This window comes from Microcaecilia unicolor, chromosome 10, assembly GCF_901765095.1.
Source record: "Microcaecilia unicolor chromosome 10, aMicUni1.1, whole genome shotgun sequence".
Taxonomy (NCBI): domain Eukaryota; kingdom Metazoa; phylum Chordata; class Amphibia; order Gymnophiona; family Siphonopidae; genus Microcaecilia; species Microcaecilia unicolor.
In genome coordinates this window covers 83,262,370-83,281,844 of record NC_044040.1, presented here as the reverse complement: position 1 = coordinate 83,281,844, position 19,475 = coordinate 83,262,370, and the positions used below count along the sequence as shown (strand labels likewise).

The following is a 19,475-nucleotide window of genomic DNA, read 5'->3' as shown; positions in this document are numbered from 1 at the left end:
TTCGCAGAGTGTCGCGCCGGACGCCATCTTGGATGCGCAGCATGTCTCTCCCTCGCTCTTGCGAGCGCCGGTTGAGGGTGCGTCTAGGGCTGTAGCCCAGGCTGCGGAAGTGCACAGTCTGGGGGGTTTCTCCCCCGAGTTTGTTTTGCTGCTGCATCAGGCCTTCCTTATGCAAAACGCTGCCCCTGCTCCCTCGTCTGGTAAAGAGGTTGAGGCCCCCGGAGGTAAACGCCCTCGGGTTGATTCCCAGGCCTTGGAGGACTTTGTCTCCTCCGATGTAGATGAGGGCAGCGTATCTGAGTTCTCCCAACGGTCCTTTGCGGATTCCTTGGAGGAGACGGATCCCCGCTCGGATGGAGCGGATGACCCCTCTGCAGCGCGGCTCTTTAGCTCAGAGGATTTGCCCAACCTGTTAGTACAGGCCATGGGCATTTTAAAGATTTCCTCTCCGGAGGACATCTCTCCCTCAGCCCCTGTTGGCTCTGCCATTATGCTGGGGACGAAGCGCCCGCCTAGAACCTTCCACGTGCATGATGCCATGCACACCTTAATTTCGGCTCAATGGGATGTCCCGGAAGTGAGCCTTAAAGTGGCTAGGGCTATGTCCCGCCTCTATCCTTTGCCTGAAAGTGAACGTGAGGCCTATCTGTGGCCTACCGTGGATTCTTTAATCACTGCGGTGACTAAGAAAACGGCGTTGCCGGTGGAAGGTGGCACGGCCCTAAAGGACGCCCAAGACAGAAGATTGGAGGCGGCCTTAAGGTCGTCCTTTGAGGCGGCTGCTTTGTTTGCAGGCCTCAGTTTGCGGCTCCTATGTGGCCAGGGCGTGCCTGACTATGGTGCAGCGGGCTTCCCCCTCGGATCATTCCTTGAGGGCTGATTGGCCGGCCCTGGAATCGGGCTTAGCCTATTTGGCAGACTTGCTGTATGATGTCTTGAGGGCCTCAGCTAAAGGCATGGCTCAGACAATCTCTGCGCGGCGGTGGCTTTGGCTGAAGCATTGGTCTGCTGACCACGCCTCTAAATCCCGCCTGGCTAGATTGCCTTTTAAAGGCAAGCTGCTCTTTGGGGTCGAGCTGGATAAAATCGTGACCGATCTCGGCACGTCTAAGGGCAAGAAGTTACCAGAGGTCAGGGCTCGGGCTAGTACTTGCCCCGGTACCTCCAGAGGACGGTTTCAGGAAGCCCGTCGGTACCGCCCGGGCAGGTCGGGCTCCTCTGCCCCCTCTTCCTTCAAGAGGAACTTCTCCCCCAAGCAGCATTCCTTTCGCAGAGACCGCCGTCACGGAGGTGCTCCCTCCGGTCCTCCCCCAGGGTCTCGTACCCAATGACGGGGCCTTGGTCCACGCCCCAGTGCAGATTGGAGGACGGCTGTCCTCGTTTCTGGGCGAGTGGACCACAATAACTTCAGACGCTTGGGTGCTGGAAGTCATCAGAGACGGCTACAAGCTAGAGTTCTGCCGACCCTTAAGAGACGGGTTTGTACTCTCTCCCTGCAAGTCTCCGGTCAAAGCTGTGGCAGTGCAGCAGACCTTGGACAATCTGATCCGCCTGGGTGCGGTCGTTCCGGTGCCAGAAAATCAGCTTGGCAAGGGGCGTTACTCCATTTACTTTGTGGTACCAAAGAAAGGAGGTTCTGTACGGCCTATCCTCGACCTCAAAGGGGTCAATCGGGCCTTGAAAGTTCGGCACTTTCGCATGGAGACTCTCTGCTCTGTTATAGCGGCAGTTAAGGCAGGGGAGTACCTGGCATCCTTGGACATCAAGGAAGCGTACTTGCATATTCCCATCTGGCCTCCTCATCAACGCTTTCTGCGTTTTGCAGTCCTGGGCCGACACTTCCAGTTCAGAGCCCTCCCGTTCAGGTTGGCTACTGCTCAGCGGACCTTCTCCAAAGTAATGGTGGTCATCGCGGCCTTCCTGAGGAAGGAAGGAGTCCAAGTCCATCCTTATCTGGACGACTGGTTGATCCGAGCCCCCTCTTATGCAGAGTGCGGCAAAGCTGTGAACCGGGTGGTTGCTCTTTTGAGCTCCCTGGGTGGATCATCAACTGGGAGAAAAGCCAGCTGCGCCCAACTCAGTCCCTGGAGTATCTGGGAGTTCGATTCGACACCCAAGTGGGCAGAGTGTTCCTGCCAGACAATCGGATTGTCAAGCTTCAGGCTCAAGTGGACCAGTTCCTAGTAGCCTCTCCTCTTCGGGCTTGGGACTATGTGCAGCTGTTGGGCTCTATGACGGCCACGATGGAAGTAGTGCCCTGGGCCAGGGCTCATATGAGACCACTACAACTCTCTCTGCTGCAGCGCTGGACTCCGATGTCGGAGGATTATGCTGTGCACCTTCCCTTGGACCCAGCAGTGCGCAAGGCGCTGAGCTGGTGGACGCAGACAGACAAGTTGTCTGCAGGAATGCCTCTGGTGACCCCGGAGTGGATTGTCGTCACGACGGACGCCTCTTTGTCGGGCTGGGGAGCCCACTGCTTGGGAAGGACAGCGCAGGGGCTCTGGTCTCCTGCAGAGGCAAAGTGGTCTATCAACCTCCTGGAACTCAGAGCCATTCGGTTGGCGCTTTTGGAGTTCATCCCGGTACTGGCGTTGAAGCCTGTACGGGTCCTGTCGGACAATGCCACGGCTGTGGCCTATGTCAACCGCCAGGGAGGTACCAAGAGCGCCCCTTTAGCCAAGGAGGCCATGAATCTATGCCAGTGGGCGGAAGCGAACCTGGAACAGCTGTCAGCGGCCCACATTGCCGGAGTCATGAATGTCAAGGCGGACTTTCTCAGTCGCCATACCTTGGAGCCCGGAGAGTGGCAGCTATCTGCTCATCACGAAGCGCTGGGGCCAGCCGAGCCTAGATCTGATGGCGTCATCGGCCAATTGCCAAGTGCCTCGCTTTTTCAGCAGAGGACGGGACCCTCGATCCCTGGGATAGATGCTCTTCTCCAACAGTGGCCGACACAAGAGCTACTCTGTGTGTTCCCGCCCTGGCCCATGTTGGGCAGGGTGCTAGACCGGGTGGCAAAGCATCCGAGCCGGATAATCCTGGTGGGTCCGGATTGACCCAGACGTCCCTGGTATGCGGACTTGATCAGGCTCTCAGTCGACGATCCTCTGCGGCTGCCAGTGGAGCAGGGTCTGTTACATCAGGGTCCCGTGGTGATGGAGGATCCCTCCCCCTTTGGTCTTACGGCCTGGCTATTGAGCGGCAGCGTCTGAGGAAGAAGGGCTTCTCAGACAAGGTCATCGCCACTATGCTGAGAGCGAGGAAGCGCTCTACTTCTACTGCTTACGCCAGGGTTTGGCGTACCTTTGCAGCGTGGTGTGAAGCAGGCTCATTTTCTCCATTCACTGCTCCAATTTCTTCAGTGTTGGCATTCCTGCAAGAAGGTCTGGAGAAAGGCCTGTCGCTCAGTTCCCTTAAAGTCCAGGTAGCGGCCCTGGCTTGCTTCAGGGGCCGCCTGAAGGGTGCTTCCCTGGCTTCGCAGCCAGATGTGGTGCGCTTTCTCAAGGGAGTTAATCACCTGCGCCCTCCTCTGCACTCGGTGGTGCCTGCGTGGAATCTCAACCTGGTGCTAAGAGCGTTACAGAAGCCGCCTTTTGAACCCTTGTCGAGGGCATCTCTGAAGGACCTGACGTTGAAAGCAGTCTTTTTGGTGGCTATCACTTCAGCCAGAAGAGTTTCCGAGCTCCAGGCACTCTCATGTCGAGAGCCTTTTCTGCAGTTCACTGAGGCAGGAGTGACTATTCGCACAGTGCCTTCCTTCCTGCCCAAGATTGTTTCTCGCTTCCATATGAATCAGCAGCTCTGTCTCCCTTCCTTTCGTAGGGAGGACTACCCAGAGGAATACTCTGCTCTCAAATATCTGGATGTGAGACGAGTTATCATCAGATACTTGGAAGTGACCAATGATTTCCGGAAATCGGATCATCTGTTTGTCCTGTTTGCAGGTCCTCGTAAGGGTCTGCAGGCTGCTAAGCCTACAGTGGCAAGATGGGTCAAGGAAGCCATTGCAGCGGCTTATGTGGCCGCGGGGAAGGTGCCGCCTATCCAGCTGAAGGCTCACTCCACTAGAGCTCAGGCGGCCTCGATGGCAGAGGCCGGGTCCGTCTCCTTGGAAGAGATATGCAAGGCGGCAACTTGGGCATCGGCCCATACATTCTCCAAGCATTACCGCTTGACTGTGGCTGCTCGGGCGGAGGCCCGGTTTGGAGCTTCAGTGTTGCGGTCAGGGATTTCTATGTCCCGCCCTGGGTGAGTACTGCTTCGGTACATCCCACCAGTCTATGGATTGATCAGCATGATGATATGGAAGGTAAAATTATGTATCATACCTGATAATTTTCTTTCCATTAATCATAGCTGATCAATCCATAGTCCCTCCCAGATATCTGTATTGTTTATATTCTGGTTGCATTTCAGGTTCAAGTTTAGTCTTCAGTTACTTCAGGAGGACTTAGTGTTCAAGTTTTTCAATAGATTCTTCAAGAGTTGAGACGAATTTGTGTTACAGTGAGCTGCTGCATTCCTCTCCCCTCCGTTTTACGGGGCTGGATTGAGACATAAATTCTGCCGGTGCTCCCTCCCGCTTCGTGCGGCTGTAGGGCAGCTTTGTACCCCTCCCGCTTCGGCGGTGTTAGGGTCAGTCAGCTCCTCTCGCGGTTGCGGTTGCAGGATAAGCCAGATCCCCCCCACATCGGCGGGGTGGTGTCCCTCCCCCGCTCCGCGGGGATGAGCTGGACGGATTCCCCTCCCCCACTTGTGTGGGGATGAGCTGGGTTAATTCCCCTCCCCCGTTTCGGCGGTGGTGAGCTGGGCAGAGTGTCCCTTTGTGGGTGTAATTCTCTAAGTACTGAGTCCTGCGGATGGAGCTTGGATATCGACATACTGAGGAGTTTCCGGCAGCACATGACCACATATAGGGAGGCAAAAGGATTGCTCTCTATCTCCACCTGCTGGTAGATGGGCACAACCCACCAGTCTATGGATTGATCAGCTATGATTAATGGAAAGAAAATTATCAGGTATGATACATAATTTTACCTTATCTCTGCGGGTGTGGGAGCACATTCCACTTTTGCCTTTATCCTAGCATGGGGCGTACAAATAAGCTCCGCCCACCGGTGCCTATATGGGACGTTGCATGGATTTAAACTGTTACAAGCTGCCTATTCTTACAATTCTGGCCACTTTGGGGTGGTTTCTGAACTGCACTAGAGATTGTGCTTTTTTTTTTTTTTAAATCACAGCTGCTGTTTTGCTTGTTAATCCCAGTTATTGCTGTGGGTGTTTGAGCACATTCTGCCCTTGCCTTTCTGTCATCCTAGTTTAGGGTGTGGGAACAAGCTCCTTCTACTGCCTCCTACGTGGAACGCTATGGGGGATTTAAATCACAATGCATAAGACGCAAGCCAAAGTCATGTGCCTTTTGCGTGGTTCCTATAGTGATGATTAGATCCACTCTGGTTTGATTTATACTATTATGTTTTAATTTGTTTTTTTTATAATTTAGTTTTGCTGTGTTGGGAGGTTATATGGGAATTAATAAAATTGTGGACTGCGTTGCAGTGGCCTGTCTTTAGTTGATAAGTCTGTGAAGTTTATGAGAATTGTTGAACACAGGTAGATCTAAGTATTGCTGTCAAGATGGCACTGGCTTTTAGTTAAAAAAAAAAAAAAAAAATTAGCCTTGTTAGGCTGTAACTTGGTCCATAGGGAATTGCAATTTAATTTTTCTACCTCCTTTTGTAGATGGTCCAGTGGGACAGCATCTAGAAAAATATTGTTTATCTGCATTGTTCTCTAATACTTAATCATAATATTAGGTCATTGTAGGTAATCAGCCTTCTAAGCGTAAGCGCTGCTATGCTGAGAATAAACATTGGTCTAATAATGGTCTGATAATGTTGTTAGGCCTACATTTCAGGCTGTTCCCTCTGAATTATTAGATTCTATGTTGCCAATACAATCTATATGTAATTATTCATGATTTGATAGATGACTCTCAGGTAGGGTTAGTTTTATAGCTGATTCTTGTATCTCCGATCTAAGCTCCCCTCATTTGCTTAATATATGTCCATCTGGCTATAATATAATTGTTCTTGTCCAGACAAAAGTGGAGGTGGTTTAGCACTCATTTTTAAGATTCTTTTTTTCTGTCTCTATGACAACTTTGTTGAAACTTTTGGAGTTAATGGTTTGCAAACATGAGTTAATTGAATTTTAAGTTATGTCAAATCGCACCAGCTCACATTAAAGATCATGCCTTAGATTTTATTGGCTGGTTGTCAGATTTATATTCCTCAGTTTGTGGACCACCTGGATTGGAATGTAGTACTCTGGTCAGATCATTCTTTTAGATTTTTTTTTTCAAACTACCTTGTTCAATTAAGTTTCCAAAATCAAAGGAGTTTTGCATCACTAAACATGTAAAGTTTGACCCTGCTATGTTTTGGAAATAGCTGGAAGTATTCTTAAATGACTCCTCAGGGTCTTATACATCAAAAATGGAAGCTTGGAATTCTGGGGTGGCTAAAGTATTGTCAGATTTGTCTAAATTAAAATTAGCAAATGTTAGGCAATGTAATAACCCTTGGTTTACGGAATCGTTATTTCATTTAAAAAGACATGTCAGGAAGTGGCGGAGTGGCCTAGTGGTTAGGGTGGTGGACTTTGGTCCTGAGGAACTGAGTTTGATTCCCAGCCCAGGCAGCTCCTTGTGACTCTGGGCAAGTCACTTAACCCTCCATTGCCCCATATAAGCCGCATTGAGCCTGCCATGAGTGGGATAGCGCGGGGTACAAATGTAAAAAAAAAAAAAAATCGAGCGTTTGTGGAGAAAGACTAGGGACCAGTCTCATTATATGGCATGGCATCATAATATTAGGAAGTACAAGTCTGCAGTATCTTATGATCAGCAGATACAGCTATCTGAAAACTCTTCTAAAGGGTTATTTTGGATTTTTAATAAATTAACAAATGTTGACATTATAGTCTCTGTCCCATAAGCATTTCAACCATCTGTTGAAAGTTTAGCCAGTTTCTTTCAGACTGAAGTACAGAAAATTAGACAGTTTTAATACAGGAAATGCTTGGTTAGATTACATCTCCGAAACATCTGAGGTAGTGGAAAATATTCCAAGAGAGAGGCTCTGGAATTCCTTTTCTGAGGTTTCCACAGAGACTGTCACTAAATTGTTACATGTTCTTTCTAAGAAATCTTGTATGTTGGTGTCTGCCCATCTTATTTGTTACATTTGATTTAATCTAACTGGTGCTTTGGCTGACTGAATTGATTAGGTCACTGTTAAGAGGGTTGTTATCCTGATTCTATTTCTGTCATAATCTTTACCTCAATACCAAAATCTCCAAGTGCACATCTGACCATAGTAGAAAATTATAGGCCTGTTGCAGGTATCCCTTGATTTGCTAAACTTATAGAATTTATAGTTTTATCAGCAATTTCAAGATTTTATTTTTACCAATGACTTGGTTACAGTTTTCCCTACATGGTTTCTGTCCTTTATATAGTACAGAGACCTTGCTTTACCTCAAGATATTCTAGGTAGAGGTAATCAGGCTACTCTTTTACAGTTTGATATTTCGGCAGCCTTTGATGCCATAGACCACTCACTAATGTGTCATCGTCTTGGTGAATTGGGTATGGGTGGAAGAGTGATTATATGGTTTGAGGAATTTTTGAAGAAGAGAACATAGAGTTCAGAAAAATGGTGGTGTTTCTGGGCCCTGACTTCTGGGGTGTGGTGTTCCTCAGGTGTCTCCTTTGCTCCTTAACGTATATATGAGACCATTGTCACATTCTTAACTTCACTGCCCTACACTGATGATATTTTATTGATAGACTCATGGGCTCATAAAAATTTTCTTAAGTTAAATAGGTTGAAAACAAATATTGTCTGGTTCAGGGATTTCGATTAATTGCCACAAAAATTAATATAACTTATTACAGGGGAAATTTTAAATATCACAGAAGTCTGATGTTTTAGGTATTATACTGGATTCAAGGTTAACCTTCAAAGACTAGATTAATGCTCTTGTTAAGAAGTTTCATGTTTGTCTGTCAATTAAGGGCAATTCGGTTCAGTCTCTGTAGAAATTTTTAGAAGTATTGCTCAGGCTGTCCTGCCATATCTTGATTATTGCAATTCTTTGTATGAGGGAATTACTATAAAACTTTTAGGGAGATTACAGCTACTCTAGAACACAGCAATCAGATTAATTTTTTTAAATTGAATAAATTTCAAATTGTTTCTCCACGCCTTAAAAATTGCACTGGCTTCCGATCTCCTCTCGTATAAAGTTTAAAATTGCTTGTATGGTTTTTTTAATCTTTGATGGGTCAAAACTCAGCAAGCCTTTTGCTTTTCTCGGGTAGGACTTCTCATGCAGTTCACTCTTATAGTGTTTCCGAGTGCTAGAGGCATGCGCTTGAAAAGTTATTTGACCAGTTCTTTTAAATATTTGGCTGGAATGATATTCCCCACCAGATTAGATCTGTTTGTTCTTATTTTATATTTAGAAAGTACTTGAAGGCTGTTTTGCACTCAGATATTGATTCTGTTTGATGTTGTAATTTTCTTTTTTGTGTTTTGCTTTATACTTCCATCTGAATGTGATGTTTTCTTCTCTTGTAATCCACAATGAATCCAAGTGTGATATTGAGGAATATAAGCTTTGAATGGAATGAAAACCCCTCTTTACAACCTGTAGACAAAGTCCAGAAAGCTCCCAACTTCAAAATGCTACATTCCTTGTCATCAAGCAGATGCAGCCATTACAGATGGGTTGTGTCCATCAACCAGCAGAGGGAGATAGAGAGCACACTTTTTTCAGTGCCTCATACCAGTTTGCTCCACTGCCTCTCTTCAGTATTCTCTATCTCCCCTAGCAGAGTGGCTGCAGCTTCTTCAAGCTCCATCTAAAATCTGCCTGGAGGTTGCTCCTGTGCTTTAGCCAGTTGTTAGCAGGGGTGTTGGAGGCTATAGCAACTTCACTTTAAAGGCACATAGGTTCGCCCTTTCCCTGCCTTACCCATACCTCCGTGGATGTGGACACATTGCTTAGCTTTCCCTGTCCTTCCCCACCAACAGTGGATGCAGGCACATAGGTTCGCCCTTTCCCTGCCTTTCCCACTCACCTGAGCCTCCGGAGTTCTATTTACCTCTGCTTTCCTCACAGCGTTTAAAAAAAAAAAAAAAAGTTGTGTCGCGCTTAGACGCTGGAACAGAGGTTTTTCCTTGCCTTTTTCTGTGGGACCGGAGCTGTGATACTCGGTCCAGTGAGGTAAGAGTGTTTTCTGACTCCTCCGGGGTGGGCCCGCGATCGGGGCAATTTTGAATTTTACCGCCGTTTTCGGCGATGGCTGCAGAGACAGTAAAGCGCTGTTCCAAGTGTGGCAAGCGCAGATCAGCAGCGGGGCTCTGTAAATCATGCTGTACAGACGTTAGAGCCGGCCCAAGCATGGCGAGCGACGATTCTTCGCGCTCTGAGCTGGCAGCGGGCGCCATTTTGAATTTACCACATGGCGCAACCTCCGCTGAGACGGAGAGTCCTGAGCCCGGGGTGAGGCTGATATGGGAGCTACTAGCCCCGGCAGAGATCCGTGTGACCAGGGTGAGTTTTTCTCCCCTGATTTTGTCTTATTAATGCATAAAGCATACATGCTTAAAAGAGCTCTCCCACAAAGCCCGGCACGGGCCTCTTCTAATGCCCCCCCCCCCCCCCCCCCCCCGGTGGATTGTAGCCTGGGTATGCCCTCTGAGGCGTTATTCCCTGATAATTGGCAGAATATGAAGCGCAGAAGGGCTCATTCCCCTTCAGAGAGGATTCGGAGGACTCTGGCAGGCCTTCATGGTTTGAGGAGCCAGAGTCTGGTGCAGAAGTGACTCAGGATCTGGACGATCCCTCCGCGGTAAGGATTTTCCACCGTGATGAGCTGCCAGCGCTTATTTCTGATGCCCTGCAGGCTCTCTCTATTGAGGACCCTGCCAGTGGCACAGCCTCCTCTGTGAATCCTAGGATGGCTAGTACCAAAAAGCCTGCTCGAGCCTTTCCTTTGCATGACTCCATCCAAGAGCTTATTTCGGCTCTAGGGGCTGACCCCGAGGGACCTTTGAAAGTTTCCAGGGCTATGGGGCAATTATACCCTCTGAGTGAGGAGCATATGGCTCGCTTTGCTATGCCTAAAGTGGATGCCCTAGTCACAGCTGTGACAAAGAGAACTACCCTCCCTGTGGAAGGAGGTGTTGCCCTGAAGGATATTCAAGACCGTAGACTGGAATCAGCACTTAAACGGTCATTTGAAATTGCAGGTCTCACTATTCGGGCGTCTGAATGCAGTTGTTATGCTGCTAGAGCCTGCCTGGCTTGGTTGCAACAGGCAGTGGAACAGCCCGGTGATGGAGTGGAGCCCTTTTCAGATGTGGCTCCGCGGATGGAGTCGGCCTTGTCCTTTCTTGCTGACACCCTTTATGATATTGTCAGAGCTTCGGCTAAACACATGACAGTAGCAGTGACGGCTCGCCGTCTTCTTTGGCTACGGCATTGGGCGGCGGACATGGCCTCTAAGCAAAGGTTGGTGAAGTTGCCCTTTCAAGGCCTTCTCCTGTTTTGAAGTCTGGTGTGCTTCCAGAGAGATTCACACCCCTGCGGGCTCCTGTCTCGCCGATTTTGGACTTTTTGCAGGATGGTGTACAAAAAGGCTTGGCCTATAATTCCCTGCGGGTGCAAGTGGCAGCATTGGCCTCCCTTCGTGGCAACGTTGAAGACGTGTCTTTAGCTGCTCATCCGGATGTGGCACGGTTTCTTAGAGGGGTGTTTCGGCTCCGTCCTCCCGTGCGTGCACCTTGTCCAGCTTGGAACCTGGGGCTAGTGCTGAAGGCCCTTCAGGGTGCTCCCTTTGAACCGCTTCGGCGTGCTTCAGAGAAAGATTTGACACTGAAGGCCGTCTTGTTAGTGGCCATTACTTCGGCGAGACGGATGTCAGAGCTCCAAGCGCTGTCCTGTAGGGACCCTTTTCTGCAGTTTTCAGAGTCCGGGGTCACGGTTCGGACTGTGCCTTCCTTCTTGCCTAAGGTGGTTTCAGCGTCTCACCTAAACCAACCTATTTTCTTGCCCTCCTTTATCAAGGAGGAGTTTCCAGAATCTTTTGGGCAATTGCACCTGTTGGACGTGCGCAGGACTCTGCTGCAGTATCTGCGACTTACTAACTCTTTCAGGACCTCTGATCATCTGTTTGTTTTGCTATCAGGTCCTCGCAGAGGGTCTCCAGCGTCTAAAGCCACTATTGCCTGCTGGCTTAAAAAATCTATCTTTTCAGCTTATTTGCTTGCCGGTCGGCCTCCGCCTGATGCCTTTAAGGTGCATTCCATTAGAGGAATTTTCTCTTCTTGGGCTGAAACTGGAGCACTCTCTCTTCAAGAAATTTGTAGTGCAGCAACATGGGCTTCTAAGCTCTCTTTTGCCCGACATTACAGGCTGGATGTGGCTGCCAGGAGGGACGCACATTTTGGAGCGCAAGTGCTGGCGCGTGGTATGGCTTGTTCCCACCCTATCTAGGGATTGCTTTGATACATCCCATCTGTAATGGCTGCATCTGCTTGATGACAAGGAAGGGAAAATTAGGTTCTTACCGTGATAATTTTCTTTCCTTTAGTCATAGCAGATGCAGCCATGATCCCTCCCTGTCTGATGCTATCTGCTGTAAATCTATTTCAGGTTCTGTTCGTGTTTCCTGGAGATTCCGTCCTTGGGAGAAAGTCTGAAAACAGTCTTCAGGATTCTTGTTCAATTAAAGGAGGATGACTTAATTCCCTCCAGTTTCATGTTTTGGAGGATGAATTTATTCCCTCCAGTTATGTCTCAGTGGAGGATGAGTTTATGCCCTCTGGGAGGATGTTTCATTCCCTCCATTCTGAGTTAATGCCCTTTGTTGTAGGGCCATCGTTCGCTGTGAGGAAACCCATTGCGGTTTGCCATACTGCTTTGGAAGCTTCAAATACTGAAGAGAGGCAGTGGAGCAAGCTGGTATGAGGCACTGAAAAAAGTGTGCTCTCTATCTCCCTCTGCTGGTTGATGGACACAACCCATCTGTAATGGCTGCATCTGCTATGACTAAAGGAAAGAAAATTATCACGGTAAGAACCTAATTTTCCCGTAGTCACACTGGTCACTGTTAGCTGAATCGTCTTTCTAAGGCCAAAGAGATGACAAAATCTTGTGCTCCCTGAGAGGGAGGTTCATACCCTGGATCTTTTTGAGAGGGAAATAATTTCAGAATGCTGTGTTGAGCTCCTGCATAGCTTCTTACCTACTCTTCATGAGCCAATATCTCTGAAACATTCCACACACAAATTTATCATTTCATCCTTGAGAAAAACACGAGGATCTTAGGTCATCCAGCAATCAACGGCAAGGAATATGGAATGCACATGGTCAGATACCTTTGATTTGGGATAGCTGTGGACGTTGGACCTTAGGTGCAGTGCTCAAGAAAAACTTATTGACCTTCTCTGCAAGGTAGAGAACCTCTTCCAGATTAATCAAGGAATCAGTATTTCAGATAAAACTACTGCTGTATGCTGACTTGTCCTCCATAGCCAGGAGCTGCTCAAGTGCAGCCTTAAAAGATACTTCTGTTCACTAAAGGGGTTTGTGGCAGCATTCTTTTTTTTATGTCAACTTTCCTTTCAGTTCCTGGCACATGTCAATATGAGACCGGTCCAATGGAAATGTTCCTTGTGGATTCAGACCACTAAGAGCTTGGAAAATTCCATCTGAATCACTTAGCAGCTGAAGGACTCTAGTTTGGTGGCTGATGAAATAGATCTGACTAAAGACATCTGCTTCAATTCCTCAAACTGAAATTGCCTACCACTGATGCATCCAAACTGGTTTGGGGTGCTAATATAAAATGGTTTCACGCACAGGGCCTGTGGTCTGCTCATTAAAATCTTCATATTATAAACTTCTAGAGCTAAGGGGATTATGGAGTGCTGTAAAGGATTTACAGTTGGGGAAATAAGTATTTGATCCCTTGCTGATTTTGTAAGTTTGCCCACTGACAAAGACATGAGCAGCCCATAATTGAAGGGTAGGTTATTGGTAACAGTGAGAGATAGCACATCACAAATTAAATCCGGAAAATCACATTGTGGAAAGTATATGAATTTATTTGCATTCTGCAGAGGGAAATAAGTATTTAATCCCTCTGGCAAACAAGACCTAATACTTGGTGGCAAAACCCTTGTTGGCAAGCACAGCGGTCAGACGTCTTCTGTAGTTGATGATGAGGTTTGCACACATGTCAGGAGGAATTTTGGTCCACTCCTCTTTGCAGATCATCTCTAAATCATTAAGAGTTCTGGGCTGTCGCTTGGCAACTCGCATCTTCAGCTCCCTCCATAAGTTTTCAATGGGGTTAAGGTCTGGTGACTGGCTAGGCCACTCCATGACCCTAATGTGCTTCTTCCTGAGCCACTCCTTTGTTGCCTTGGCTGTATGTTTTGGGTCATTGTCGTGCTGGAAGACCCAGCCACGACCCATTTTTAAGGCCCTGGCGGAGGGAAGGAGGTTGTCACTCAGAATTGTACGGTACATGGCCCCATCCATTCTCCCATTGATGCGGTGAAGTAGTCCTGTGCCCTTAGCAGAGAAACACCCCCAAAACATAACATTTCCACCTCCATGCTTGACAGTGGGGACGGTGTTCTTTGGGTCATAGGCAGCATTTCTCTTCCTCCAAACACGGCGAGTTGAGTTCATGCCAAAGAGCTCAATTTTTGTCTCATCTGACCACAGCACCTTCTCCCAATCACTCTCGGCATCATCCAGGTGTTCACTGGCAAACTTCAGACGGGCCGTCACATGTGCCTTCCAGAGCAGGGGGACCTTGCGGGCACTGCAGGATTGCAATCCGTTATGTCGTAATGTGTTACCAATGGTTTTCGTGGTGACAGTGGTCCCAGCTGCCTTGAGATCATTGACAAGTTCCCCCCTTGTAGTTGTAGGCTGATTTCTAACCTTCCTCATGATCAAGGATACCCCACGAGGTGAGATTTTGCGTGGAGCCCCAGATCTTTGTCGATTGACAGTCATTTTGTACTTCTTCCATTTTCTTACTATGGCACCAACAGTTGTCTCCTTCTCGCCCAGCGTCTTACTGATGGTTTTGTAGCCCATTCCAGCCTTGTGCAGGTGTATGATCTTGTCCCTGACATCCTTAGACAGCTCCTTGCTCTTGGCCATTTTGTAGAGGTTAGAGTCTGACTGATTCACTGAGTCTGTGGACAGGTGTCTTTCATACAGGTGACCATTGCTGACAGCTGTCTGTCATGCAGGTAACGAGTTGATTTGGAGCATCTACCTGGTCTGTAGGGGCCAGATCTCTTACTGGTTGGTGGGGGATCAAATACTTATTTCCCTCTGCAGAATGCAAATAAATTCATATACTTTCCACAATGTGATTTTCCGGATTTAATTTGTGATGTGCTATCTCTCACTGTTACCAATAACCTACCCTTCAATTATGGGCTGCTCATGTCTTTGTCAGTGGGCAAACTTACAAAATCAGCAAGGGATCAAATACTTATTTCCCCCACTGTACATAAGTACGTAAGTATTGCCACACTGGGACAGACCAAAGGTCCATCAAGCCCAGCATCCTGTTTAAAACAGTGGCCAGTCCAGGTCACAAATACCTGGCAAGATCTTATGATCAGCAGATACAGCAATCTGAAAACTCTTCTAAAGGGTTATTTTGGATTTTTAATAAATTAACAAATGTTGACATTATAGTCTCCGTCCCACAAGCATTTCAACCATTTGAAAGTTTAGCCAGAAATAGGCAGTGGATTTTCCCCAATTCAGTTTAATAATGGTCTATGGACTTTACCTTTAGGAAACCGTCCAGACCTTTTTAAAACCCCACTAAGCTAACCGCCTTTACTACATTCTCTAGCAACGAATTCCAGAGTTTAATTTACACGTTGAGTGAAGAAAAGTTTTCTTCAATTCGTATTAAATTTATTACTTTATAGCTTCATCGCATGCCCCCTAGTCCTAGTATTTTTGGAAAGAGTAAACAACGATTCACGTCTATCCGTTCCACTCCACTCATTATTTTATAGATATCCATCATATCTCCCCTCAGCCGTCTTCTCTCCAAGCTGAAGAGCCCTAGATGCTTCAGCCTTTCCTTATAGGGAAGTCGTCCCATCCCCTTTATCATTTTCGTCGCCCTTCTCTGTACCTTTTCTATCCACTGTATCTTTTTTTGAAATGATGTGACCAGAATTGAACACAATATTTGAGGTGCGGTCACACCATGGACCAATACAAAGGCATTATATCATCCTCACTTCTGTTTTTCATTCCTTTCTTAATATCTAACATTCTATTTGCTTTCTTAGGTGCCGCAGCACACTGAGCAGAGAGTTTCAACGTATCAACAACGACGATGCCGAGATCCCTTTCTTGGTCGGTGACTCCTAACGTGGAACCTTGCATTACGTAGCTATAGTCCGGTTCCTCTTTCCCACATGTATCACTTTGCACTTGCTTACATTAAATGTCATCTGCCATTTAGATGCCTAGTCTCCCAGTCTCGTAAGGTCCTCTTAGAATTTTTCACAATCCTCTCGCGTTTTAACAACTTTGAATGTCTTTGTGTTGTCATCAAATTTAATTACCTCACTAGTTACTCCCATCTGTAGATCTTTTTGTAAATATGTTAAAAAGCAGTGGTCCCAGCACAGACCTCGGGGAACTCCACTATCTACCCTTCTCCATTCAGAATACTGACCATTTAACCCTACTCTTTGTTTTCTATCCTTTAACCAGTTTTTAATCCACAATAGGACACTACCTCCTATCCCATGACTCTCCCATTTCTTCTGGAGTCTTTAATGAGGTACTTTGTGAAATGCTTTTTGAAAATTCAGATACACAATATCAACCGGCTCGCCTTTATCCACATGTTTGTTCACCCCTTCAAAGAAATGTAGTAGATTGGTGAGGCAAGATTTCCCTTCACTAAATCCATGTTGGCTTTGACTCATTAATCCATGCTTTTGAATATAATCTTTAATTTTGTTCTTTATAATAATCTCTACCATTTTGCCCGGCACCGATGTCAGGCTCACCGGTCAATAATTTCCCGGATCCCCTCTGGACCCTTTTAAAAATATCGGCGTTACATGGGCTACCCTCCAATCTTCCGGTACCATGCTCGATTTTAAAGATAAATTACATATTACTAACAATAGTTCTGGAAGTTCATTTTTCATTTCTATCAGTACTCTGGGATGAATACCATCACTCCATGCGATTTGCTACACTTCGGTTTGTCAAATTGCACCATTACATCTTCTAGGTTTATAGAGATTTCATTCAGTTTCTCCGACTCGTCAGCTTTGAATACCATTTCTAGACTGAAGCAAAGAATTAATTTAATCTCTCCACTATGGCTTTGTCTTCCCTGATTGCCCCTGTTACCCCTCGTTCATCTAGCAGTCCAACCGATTCTTTTGCCGGCTTCTTGCTTTTAATATACCTTAAAAGAATTTTACTTCGTGTTTTTGCCTCCAACGCAATCTTTTTTTCAAAGTCCCTGTTTGCCCTCCTTATCCTTTGAGTATTGCTCACTATTTCCAAATCAGTACTTTCTGCCAAAGATCTAAATGCATGTGATTTTTAACGGGATCTTTTTTGCATCGAGCCATCTGTCTTTTGAGTTGTGTGACCCCAGTAGACCTACGATTGCCACAGTCAAGGGACGTGTCGGAGCAATTGTTGTGTTGGTGGCCAACTTAAGATTCACCTCCATAGAGATCTGCTAGGCTGCAATGTGGACTTTGGTTCACACATTCTCATTACAGAGTTGTTTTGGAAAAGGATTGCCAATAAAATAGTGGATTTGACCGGTCTATCTGAGGAATCTCTCTAGGGCCCTTTCTCCCCCCCCCCCCCCCCCCCCCCCCCCCAAGGTTGTCTTTAAAAATATATGTGGTTTTTTTTGGGGTTTTTTTTAAACCCCGTTAGCAGCAAAATAATGACATCCACTTTCCATTTTGTCCTTTTAGGGATTTGCTATATGAGGATTTACTATTCTGAAATGTTTGTGGAGAAAGCAAAGTTACTTACCTTCAACAGGTATTCTCTGAGCACATGAAGATACAATACCTTCCTCTCTTCTCTCCCCCCCCCCCCCCCCCCCCCCCAGGAATTCACTTTTACCAGTTCTAAACCTGACGTGGCCCTATACCATAACACCAGTATTGAAATTCTAGCACACATGCAATTCCCCTTGATGGGAGCTCTACAAGCTTAAAAGAACTTTTGTTACACATTTTGTCATAATGGCCTCTATCAGATAACATTACCTATATTGATGACCTATATCCTACTGTCCTTGAAGATGTCATGCCACAGGTAAGTAACATGACTATTAGTATTTTTTTATACATGGAAATACTATATGAAACAATATAAAAAATGTAATAAATACAACTAAACAGAAAAACTGTTTTGTTTTATAACAGGGAAATTGGTAACCGTAAAATACCTTCGGTTAGATCGATATCATCACCGCTTCCCGCAGGCTCTGACGTGCAACACTCCATTAAAGCCATCAAACACACACATGAACTCTATGTCACACCTTCGTCTCCGGACATGCACAACTAACTCTCTAGGAAGATCCTGAGAAGACTTTACACCACTGCTAAGACTGTTACTTGCAGCAGGAAATTTCCTGTTTGACTGCTGTCTTCCTTTTTTAAGTGCTTTTTGTATGTAATACTTTCATTAATAAACAAAGGCCTGGTGGACGTTAGAGATCTTGGGGAAAATTCCTAAAGGAACTTGACAGGCAGTAGTATTGAGCTGATAGAACAATAACTTCGTGCAATTGTTTTGATGCTCTGGTCATTACCAGTGCATTTAAAGTACTTTGCATGAGAAAGATAGTCATACTTTTTCAAAAGTGGTGGATGTATTTTTACACCAAGAAGTGGTTTTGATATAACAATCCTAAAGCATGGAAAAGACTTCCCATATCTGCATAGCTCCTGTTAATTAATTTTGTCTGGTGTAATTTTTCTGTTCTTGTATATCATACACATCACAACTCAATTTTTTAAGTTTCTGTTGTAGGTATTAATTTTGTTACAGTTTAATTGTGGGGAATTCATTTGGCTTTAGTGTTGCATATAAGTGTTGCAGGAAAGGCAAGTAGAGTTGTACTTACAGTTCTTGTATATAAATGTAAATGGTGGTGGCAAAATGTTCTGTAAGGATGTCTAAATTAAAGCATCAGATAAGCTTCATATTTTATTCATACCATAATGTTATTTTATATATTTTGTGGGTATATCTTCACATAAAGGTCAAACAGCCAAACACCTTAATTATTAGATGCAACCTTAACTATATTTTGTAGGTTTTATATATGATGTCTGACTTTTTTGATTTTGTGTGAAAGATCTGATACCAACTGTAATGGATTCAAATTTGAGAGCAATAAAGAAACAATTGGCAGATAATGGAAAAACATTTTGTGAAAACTGTATTTGTTATGATTACCAGAACTATGATAAGATATTGGGATTTAGTATTTTACCCAGATTGTTTTTAATAGCTTTGATTACACAGTTGTCTTGAAAATGCAAGTATATGTGTTTTTGATAGACCATGCCTACTTCTAATATAAAACATTGGTCTGCAGGGGCAAAAGTTAAAGATTTTGATTTTTAGCAAATTTATATATAGTAATTGGTATATTAGAAGAAAGTGTGCCCCCACACACACCCACTCTCTTAGCTATAAACCTACAACTCTCTTGATTTCTCTTAGATTTGTAGCAAGAAGTTGAACAAGTAATGTGTATGGTTAAGAAATTATGCCCACTTCTGCAACAGAAAATGCTCTTCTGCCTTACGTGCTGTACTTTTGTGGGCAACTTGATAGAATATAGGGATGGATTGTTAATATTGGAAGAGGATAGTTTTAAAATTCTTAGTTTACATCCCCAATGTTAATTTGTGCTGATATATAAAGTAATCAATCATGTAGTATTTTGTGTGTGATATAGCTTTGTAACTTCAGCATCTTAGTGACCTCATCTTCTGACTTGTTACAAAGTGAATGAGTAATAGTGGCATTTTAAAAAGCTACCTTTTGATGCAGATGCACTTATTTCTGTGGCATATTTTATGTAAATACTGTACATTTATAATGTGCACCAATATCCCACACTGCAAGGCAGATGCAAATGTATATAATGGACATTTAAAGTAAGAGGTCTGTTGTAAACTTTGTAACTTGTCCTCCTGAATGTTGGGGGGGAGGGGGTGTTATAGGTCTTATTTGTGTCTTTGCAAGACTGTTGACTTGTTCAGTTTTACCCTGTCAGAAAATCACTGGTTTTTGTTGCAGTACTTCTACAGTACATTCTTGTGCCT

General features: G+C 45.5%; 1 protein-coding gene across 1 annotated transcript in view; it reads left to right on the top strand.

Moving 5' to 3' along the window:
* LEMD3 (LEM domain containing 3) overlaps positions 1-18,565 on the top strand; it is a 372,137-nt gene extending 353,572 nt beyond the window's left edge. Inside the window, 1 exon segment of the mRNA XM_030216941.1 lies at positions 17,556-18,565. Within this exon segment, the coding sequence (XP_030072801.1) occupies positions 17,556-17,719 (164 nt within the window). The 3' untranslated portion in view covers positions 17,720-18,565.
* Positions 18,566-19,475: the final 910 nt, after the last annotated feature.